The sequence below is a fragment of the Cannabis sativa genome, chromosome 7 (assembly GCF_029168945.1).
Source record: "Cannabis sativa cultivar Pink pepper isolate KNU-18-1 chromosome 7, ASM2916894v1, whole genome shotgun sequence".
In the NCBI taxonomy this organism is placed as follows: Eukaryota; Viridiplantae; Streptophyta; class Magnoliopsida; order Rosales; family Cannabaceae; genus Cannabis; species Cannabis sativa.
The window spans coordinates 46,221,501-46,231,492 of NC_083607.1; the positions used below are offsets into that span (position 1 = coordinate 46,221,501).

At 27.0% G+C, this 9,992-nt stretch overlaps 1 protein-coding gene across 1 annotated transcript; it reads right to left on the reverse strand.

Moving 5' to 3' along the window:
* Positions 1 to 273: 273 nt before the first annotated feature.
* On the reverse strand, positions 274 to 2,709 carry LOC133039731 (LRR receptor-like serine/threonine-protein kinase RGI5). The gene is made up of 5 exons (XM_061118662.1): positions 2,499 to 2,709; positions 2,338 to 2,413; positions 1,695 to 1,766; positions 1,126 to 1,197; positions 274 to 436 (listed from the first exon to the last, which is right to left on the reverse strand). The coding sequence occupies exons 1-5, from the start codon at positions 2,707 to 2,709 to the stop codon at positions 427 to 429; spliced, it is 441 nt and encodes a 146-aa protein (XP_060974645.1). The 3' UTR covers positions 274 to 426.
* Positions 2,710 to 9,992: the final 7,283 nt, after the last annotated feature.

Consider the following 9,992-nt stretch of genomic DNA (forward strand, 5'->3'; position numbering starts at 1 on the left):
TTGCGTCACTTATAAAATGAAGCACAAATATAAGTAAGGGAAAATTGCAAATTTTTCATGCAATTTTCCCCACCTGCATTATCAAATTTTAGAATAACTCTATATAATAGTAAATACATAATACAAAAAAAAAATTAAAATAACATTTTTAAAACTTATATAAAATTAATAATCGATTCTATTAACTAATCACACAATACTAAAATTGTTAATAAAATCGATTCTAAAACTTAAATTCCATGTATATCGTAAACTAAATATAAACTAATAACATATGCAAAAGATAACAATAATCATAAAACTTGTTACTCATGTATTATAACAAAAGTGTAGTAACCTTAAGTACTTAATCTATAATCAAAGGCTTCACAAATTCGGCCCACTCATCCCGTACGGCATTGATCTCCTCGTTACTATAGAGAGCGTCTAACTTGAACTGTAAAACAAAAGATGAAAAAACATTAATCATTATATTAAAAGTATATGTAATTAAAATACAAAACTAAATAAAGAAGATTTGAACTACTAACTCTTTGTGTATAGTTTCAAAGAACTTTTGACTGATCAAATATATATATGATCTCTCATTTATGGAAGATATATTGAAAGTACTGATCAGTTTGCCAATATACACTAATTTTAATTTTGAGAAAATGACTAAATTAGGCAGCATGCTCTGTCATTGTTGTTTCTATCTTCTGAAAGTTTTAGGTCAGCCACACACATTAATTACAATATTGGGAATGTACACACTTAATTTTCAAGGTATCATTCTGCTTACAATTATATTAAGAGAAAGGAAAACAATTAAGGGTGTCATGAATGTGTTTATCTCATAAACATACATATATTCCTATATCACCCATATGATCATAATTCAGCAAAAAAAATATGCATGATTTCATAATTTTTCATGTTACTACTAATTTTTATATTAGGATTCAATATATACATCTGTGAATGTTATATCTTCTCCATTTTATGAATAATGATGTGGTTTACAACATAAAGAATAATACTAAACAAGGACAAGCATTGGCAGAAACTAGTGAGACAGTTAAATTCTTGATCATAGCTACAATAAGTTAAAAAAAGACCCATAAACTGGTTTAGAATTTTACTTACACTAGCTGAAGGTTGGGCAAGTTACCAAGTTCTGGGGGGAGTGTTCCAGAGAAATTGTTTGATCCCAAGGCACTACAGTTCACATTGGAAAAGCATATAAGAATCTCAAAATAACCAATTATGCTGATAAAAAAATTAGCTTGTCAAATCGAATAAGTCAGACATAAAATATCTTAAAGTTTTGGCCTCACACAAGTTCATCTTGGTTTTTAAACTAACTACATCGTTCTCTCCCTAAACTTTACCAAATCAGTATCACTGAACCATGAACTTTTTCAAGTATAATGTTTTCCAGTTGAACATAGAACTCCACATAGTAAATAGAAATTAGTTCAAATAATTATGGTATCACTGAAATTTAAATGCAAGCTTCAGCACATTAGCCTCTTTTAAATCATAAACAAAGATTACACCATAGACTAAGTTATCCCCTCTAATGACACTGTTTTGTTTCACAACAAAAAATTTCTTCACAAACCACAGCATTATCAAACTCAAAACAGTATTGAACTGATAATTTCCAACAGAGACTTGGACTTAAATATAGAACAGAATAGTTCAATTCTTACATCATAAATAAATCCTTGAGGTTCCCAAGCTCCTTTGGAATTGGCCCACTGAATGCATTGTGGGAGACAGACCTGAAATTTTACCAAAAACAAATATGTAAGTATTTTGATAATAGTGGAGAGAGATCGGGACACACCACCCTCTAACATTATCGTTTGTAACCTATTTTAATTTCTACTGAGCACAAAGCTTAATCATAATAAGGATAAGAGAAAACACCAATCAATATATTCCATGTTGTTCAATTCCAATTTACAAATCCCATTCCCTGTTCCTGTAAACTTCATATTGAATACAATTACAAAAATCTGTTTTAATTACCAATACACTTACATATATCAAACAACCTAAAGAATGAAACATACATATATTTACCAGTTCTTACCACAAACAGACATTTATTGAATAGAAATCATATTCCAAATCTTAATATAACCTAGTTCAAAAACCCTAATTTCAGATTAAAGGGAGAATCGGACAAATCGAAGCTAGCAATGTAAATCTAACAATCTAAATTTCTAACATTGAAATTGGAAACCCCCAATTTGAAAAAAATTAATAACATACCAATGAAAAATTTCTAGCACGAGAGATTAGTTGAGAGAAAGCAAGAGAGAAAGAGAGGGAAAGAGAGAGACTTACGGAGGTGGGAGAGGAGACCTACGCCGATGAGCGAAATCGCATCCCTGTTCGAGACCTTCAGAGCTGAGGACGAGAGCTGATTGAAATGAAAACAGAGCACGAGAGACTGAGAGAGATAGAGAGAACGCAAGAGAGAAAGAGAGGGAAAGAGAGAGACTTACGATCTGAGAGCAGTGGGAGACGTACGGTTCGAAATCGCTCCACACCTTCAGAGCTGATTTCAGTACAAAGCGCGCACGAGAGCTTCAAAATGAAAGTCTGTTTCGTCGATTTGGGGGTAAGTGAAGAATAGGAGGATTTGCGTCGTTTTCTCACACTCGCAATCTTTTTACCGTCAGTTTTAAAACGCCATACAAAGTATTCGTGAGCCATTTAAAACGACGCTAATAATGAATGATTTTTTTTTAATTTTTTGACTTTTACCGTCGGTTGGGTAATTAGTGAGAGATATAGAACCGACGCAATTTATCAATTTTTTGTGACATTTTACAAATGACGAATATGTTAAATATGGTACTATTCACGTCGGTCAACGCGATGAGCAGTCGCGTTGACCGACGTGAATAGTGAATTTTGTAGTAGTGAATTTTAGAATTATAATTGATTAACTAAAATCAATTAACTGAGTCTTACAAGTAGTATGGTCTCAACTAGTATGGGGACCATGGGCCTATATAACGGAGCTTCCAATAAGCAGACCCAGAACTTACCAGGTAAATTCACTAACTTATTAATTCCTTGTTGCATCAACGCATAAAACTTGGAATTGCACTCTCAGTTATATAGAACGCTCTATATGTTCCACGATATATGTACAAGCTTCTTCCAAAGCATACGGCTAGGCTATTAATTATCCATTGTTATAATCCCAATAATCAATGATCCTCTATAGATGATCTACATTGCACAGGGATAAAATTATTGTTACACCCTTTCAATGTATTTTATCCTTAAAATACTTGGCCACCTATAAATGATATTTTAGTGAATTAATATAATCACTAAAATGAGATCTCAATCATTTATCTCTATTTAGCAAGCTCGAAGGAAATCATCGTTTCACTTCTAAATACCTACAAAAGCTATAGATTCCATATCTATGATTAGCGCTCCCACTCAATTCTACTATCGCGTTCCTAAAATGTACGTATCACCCTGACTAAAAAATAGGCTTAACTGACAAATCAAAGAACACAATTAATACTCTTGAGATCGAACCTAACCATGTCAGGATTAAGATCATTTGATCTAGGATCAACTAGGTGATATTGAATTGAATAGATATTACGGTAAAATTATCATATCTAATCAAAGTTCAATATCGGTCCCTTCCAATGTTTACTCCATACATCCGATACTGGTAAACTTTGCTAATGCCCTGGAAAGGACATAACACTTATCCAAGGTGTAAGTATACCTATCGCTGATTATCTTGCCAATCTAAATCCAGTGAACTGACAAATCAGGGAATTAAACTTTTGAACATATAAACATGATTATATTCCACTGTGCTGACAACACTGTAATCACGAACAAAAACATATGTTCTGGACTTAATAGAATTTATACATTAAACTATCATGAAATAAATCATGTGAACCATGCAACATAAAATGTTATTTCTGATCTTTATTAACTAGTAAATCTGATTATATTGAAATGGGCTTTATTTAGGGCACAAAACCCATCACTTCCATAGAGGATTCAAAGTTGGTGGAGTGTTTGGTAGACATGTGTAACAGCGGAAAATGGAAAGCTGATAATGGAACATTCAAACTTGAATATTTGCAACAACTTGAAAAAATGATGAACGATAGAATTCCAAATTCTGGAATTAAAGCACAACCACACATTGACTCTCATCTCAAGATATTGAAGAGACAATATACGACAATTTCTGATATTTTAGGACCTTCTGCTAGTGGTTTTGGTTGGATTGAACAACTTAAGTGTGTGGTAGCCGACAAAATTGTGTTTGATGAATGGGTCAAGGTTAGTTACTATAAAATAGATGTACTTTATTAATTGTTTAATTAATTATTCATTATTTTTTTAGTTTAATATTATATAATTTCGTAGAGTCATCCAACTGCAAAAGGATTACTAAATAAGACATTTCCTTATTATGATGAATTGGCGATTGTATATGGAAAGGATCGTGCTACTGGAGATGGTGCAATGGGATTCTCTGAAACACTAGATGAAATTGCAAAAGAGATAAATAATGGCTGAAATGATGACTTTGATCCTTTTGATCCACTTGACGAGATCAATGCTAATGCAAGCATGAATAACAATATACCATCATGTCAAACAACTCAAAAGGCTAAGAGAAAATTAAATAATGGGGATTCATTAGTTGAACTGCTTTTTAAGTCAATGCAAGAATTTAGTACTATGCAAGCTTCTGCGAGTGTAACTATTAGAAAACTTGCTGATTGTTTTTAACATGAAGCTAATGGTGCTGCTAGGAGAATGAAATTATATGAGGAAATCAAAAAAGTTGATGGCCTCACAAATTCGCAGCGACTTAAAATTAGAAAATTTCTAATTTCAAATCAACCCCACATCGACTACTTCTTCACTTTAGAAGAAGAATTTAAACTTGATTTTCTCTTAGGGATGTTAGAGTGAGTTTAATATTGTCCTAGTGTTGGAGTGAGTTTGATTTCAGCTTAATTTTTTTGAATAAAAAAATTATTATTAATAAAAACAAAAATAAAAGTTTTGAACTTAAATATTTTAGATTATACTTTTATTCAAAAATAAATTTATGAAGTTTTGTTTTTCTTTTAGCATTTCGTTAAAAATTTATTTAAGTATAGCTTTTATCTATGCTTATTTAATTACTATAATAATTTTATACATTTATATAAATATAAAAAATATTATATATAAAAATATAAGTGAAAGATTTTTATTTTAGTTAATACAATGACATAAATTTATTAATTAATAAATATAATTAACAAAAAATTATTTTATTTTATGTATAATTATAGCTTAAAGATATGTAACAATTATTATTTCATTTTATTTCACTTTTTTAAAATAATATATAAGATTTTTGTACTCAACCAAACAATATAATCTAATTAACAATAATCCAATTAAATATTCCCATGTATAAACCAAACACTATAATAAGTTTACATATAATCATATTCTCCTTTATAATATTCTCCTTAATCAGATTATTTTGAACCCCCTGTGCCAAACGCCCCTTAAGGGAATAGTACATTAAAACAGACAAAGTGATGTGATTAAGACGAGAGAATATATAATTATATTTTTTATTTTTTTTCTTGAACAATATACATATGTTAAGTGTAATCTAAATGTATTGAAAACTATACGAGTACAATGCTATTTTAACTTATTGTTTTGAAATATATTTTAATAATATTGTTTTATTTTACAATATTAATCACATTCTTTTTTAATTCATCGTTTGATTTTTTATTTATTTCTTTTCAAAAATTATAAACAAAATATCAATGTTATAAATCTATATATAAATATAGATTATTATTTATTTTAATTTTCTTTAAAGTTTTTAACATTGTTATATATCTCATAATATAAATTGTTGCAACAAATGACAATAGAGATTTTTATATTTCATTTACATGATTTTTTAGAATTTTAAATTTAAATTTTTTTAACTAAATATAGCTTCAATACCTTTATCTATTCTCTTCTTAATTCTCTTATTTTTTACTTTTTTATAACTCTTTTAAAAAAAAAACCTCTTATAATAATAATAATAATATCTAACTAAAGGATATAATATGACACAATATATTTTCTCTTTCAAATTTATATTGATATATATCTTTCAAGTTTTACTTTTTTTTTTAAATATATATATATATATAATACCTTAGTAATAAATAATTTAAGAGAAAAAACTTTCTATTCATAATTAATAATTAAAAAATATACATAATAACTAACAAAGCAAAGTCAAACTATCTATTTATAATTTCTAAATTTATTATAATTAATTAAAAATTAAAAAAAATAAAGTTATTAAATATCTATTATCTCCTTAATTCTTTCATTTTTCTAATTTTTCTCCTTTACTTTAATTCTCTCTTTTTTTTTTTAATTTTTTATTATACTTTATTTAATTAGAGATCACTAATTAATTAAAAAGTAAAAAAAAAACGACTATACATTTCTCTATAATAACTAATAAATAAATATATATGCATTAAAAAAATTAATGTACATAGAATTTTTTTTCCCATAAAATAAATTATTAACTAATATACAAAAAAATGAAAATTCTAAACTTGATTATGTTTATCACCCCCTCTCCCCTTACATAATAAAAGTAAATACTATATCGATCATTGTTTGAATTATTTTATGTATAGAGGAAATTTATTAGAAATAGTATTAATAATGATTAAATGTAAGATCAATTTTAGATACAATAGTGACTACAAATGAGATATGGTGATGATAGTTGTTTTGAAATTATATGATGAGTTTTCTATAGATTTATTGCATTCTTTCTATTAGTTTATATCTCCATTTTGTGTAAGGATTGTTCAGTTTTTAATTTTCTTCACTATTATGTACATTTAAAAAAATTGTGTGATTTTATATTTATATAAGAAATTTTATGATATTTTTTTTTTGAATTATTTAGAGTTTTCAATATAGATATATTATTTTTTAATAAATATATATTTTTCTTTTTAAAAAAATGCATAAAAATAAATTTAAAATTGTTTGATACCAATTTTATTGTTCAATTAATATTTATATAATAATTTAACTGCCGCACGCGAAGCGCAGCCTCTTTACTAGTTCTATAAATATAGAACATGAACAACAAATTTTGAAAAGGCTTTAAAATAGAAAATGAGTGTAGAACATTTGATATAACTTATTTTAGTTTATTTTTTAAAAAATATTTTTTTAAAAAAAATCTATTTGAAAGCATTTATGTGAGTCCTAAGTAACAATAGAATGGAATAACATCTATATATGTATAAATGAGAGGAATACTCACTCTAAATACTTTTATCTATTTCTTTCTTAATTATCTCATTATTTTAATTTTTTATTAGGTTTATATATATTTTTTAACTAATTCACTTATTTTTTAATTTTTTTTATTAAATATACAATAATATTTTATTAATTAATTAAAAAATAAAATTTTATTGCAAAAAAAAAAAAAAAAAACTATGCAAGTAACTATTAATTTATTATTATTATTATTATGATAATTAAATATATATACCTAATAAATATCTATTATAATTAAATATATATACTTAATTATTTTCTTAAAATACATAACTCTAAACCTAATTATTTTTTGTAAGTCCCTCTCTCTTTTCTTTCCCTCTCTTGTGTTCCTTTATATGATTAGTATATATTGATTCAAGTTTTACATATATTTTTAACAACAACAATTGAATTTTTATATGTATATTAATTTATGTATTGATTAATATTTATATTATTTTGATATCTATTGTTAACAGAGTATCAAATTACCTATTGTTTGAAAATAAACTTCTATTCTTTTGGTAAGATGGAATGATACATGTATAAATTCTACACAGAAGTGTGAATTAATTATTATTATTAGTACCTTTAATGGAGGTTATGATTTTGTAGATATTTATTTTATTGTTTTGTTTATGTGTTCTTTATTATTTTTAAAATTTGGGTAGTTTAGATTTGTGAATAATATGTTACATATCATCAATTCTCATATTTTAGTGTATAAAGTGATTAATTTATTTTACAGATATGATGTCATCAATCGGCATAGAGTATTAATTTGACTTAGAATTGAATTTATTTTTCCTTTGATACAGATTTTAGACACACCTTTGTCGATATACAGGGCATTTTTTGATCTTTGGCTTAGTGTTTGACATCAACCTATAAATGAAGATCAACTCAATTTGAAAGTAGGTTTGTAGAAAAGAGATGGTGCCCCAAAGCTTTTTATTTATTCATCTATATGGTAGGGTTTCTATTTCTATTTTTTTTTTTCTTATTTATATATTTTTTAATTTGATTAATTGAATTGTACATTATATTTTGAAAAACCTAGCTTGATTTGATAATTTTGCTCCCATTTTAATTTTTACTCAAAAAAAAAATAATAAATAAAAAATAAATAACCAACCCAATTATAAAATGAAAAGATCATAAATATTAAATTAATAATAAAGTGCCAGCATATTACTAATATAATGAAATTATTTAAAGATGATGATCACACTTATTTCATAAACCTAAGTCTCCAAATTCAAAACCGAATTTGAATCATTAAATCTAAAATTATTTCAAACCTCTATCTATTATCTACATTTTTTTTTTATTTTCTCTAACAAAATAAAATATTCGTACTTATAAAAAATAATGTGGCAAGCCTCTAATAACAAAGTAATTTTTTTAAGTTATTATTTATTATAGTAATAAATTTTTATATTTAATTTTTTTTGTATTAAAAAAATTTAAAATAACCACACGAAAAAGTAAAACTCAAAATATCTTTAACCAATCTAAAATTTAAAATATTTATAAATAGATTTGTATGTAATATATTTTTATGTTAACCTCTTAATTTTCTCTTGCAGGTTGTTTACAGTCTTTAATGTTGCCGAGAGAAGCATTGAAGCATCTGTATAATTACATAATTTTTTGGAGTAATATTGCATTATTTTTTTAAAATTATATTATAATTTTGTAATTCATGTATGATATTTGACATGTAAGTATTTTTTTTTAATTCTATTTTTAGATGGCAGAGACTATGGATTCTTCAATTTTAATTCTCTTTTTTACTATAACAATTGAAGATATCTCTTTATTTGCTTTCTTTATGGGATAAAAAATTATATGCTGGATTTTTTATAATTTTTATTTATTTTGTGAGTTAAAAAAAGAAAGTTTAGTAGTATTTACCGAGTTTTTTGACATCTAAATATTTTTAGAGCTTAAGAAAGTAATGAAAGAATAAGTATTAAAATAACAAACAAGAGACTTTTACGTGGTTCAGGCGTTAACTATCCTTAGTCCACGAGTCCATTTTATTAGGCTCATCGTTCGGTGGGTTTTTATACAAATACAAATACAAATACAATGGACTTTTCTCCTATTCCACCGTGATCCTCTTGAAGAAGAGGAAGCTTATTAGGAATATTCTGGAATTAATAATAGGGTTACAGAAATGTGTTTGCTTAGAATGATGAAGATTAAGTCTTCGATCTGAAGGTAAAGGTCCGAAAAAAGATCCCTCCTTTGTGCTTCCTTTTGGGTATTTATAGGCCAGCTTCATCGCATGGGCTATCTTGGGTGGATCTTTTCAGGGATGAAATCCCACCGTTGGATTGGTAGGTGGCCTATTTTCCATGTGGCTTCTATGGTTGTCAGATTGTACCAGTTGTACAAGCTTGGCTTCGGACGCGTGTCACCTTAGGGCCATTCTTATTTGAACTTCCTTCATCCCAAGCTGTTGGATTATTTAGCCCAATACACAAGGACACGCATGCTCTGCATGGTGGCATGGTGTGGGAGACAACCTTTGACACCGTACACACAGAAGCTCGGTCACTGGGTCCATAGCCTAACACACGTGGACTGAGCTTCTGCGGGTCAAAGGCGTACCCCAGACT

Coding starts and splice junctions, on each gene's coding strand:
- LOC133039731 (XM_061118662.1), bottom strand. CDS start 2,709: ATGGCTCACGAATACTTTGTATGGCGTTTTAAAACTGACGGTAAAAAG. Junction 1,767..2,337: donor AGGTCTCCTCTCCCACCTCC/GTAAGTCTCTCT, acceptor GTAAAATTTCAG/GTCTGTCTCCCACAATGCAT. Junction 1,198..1,694: donor CTCAAGGATTTATTTATGAT/GTAAGAATTGAA, acceptor TGTGAACTGTAG/TGCCTTGGGATCAAACAATT.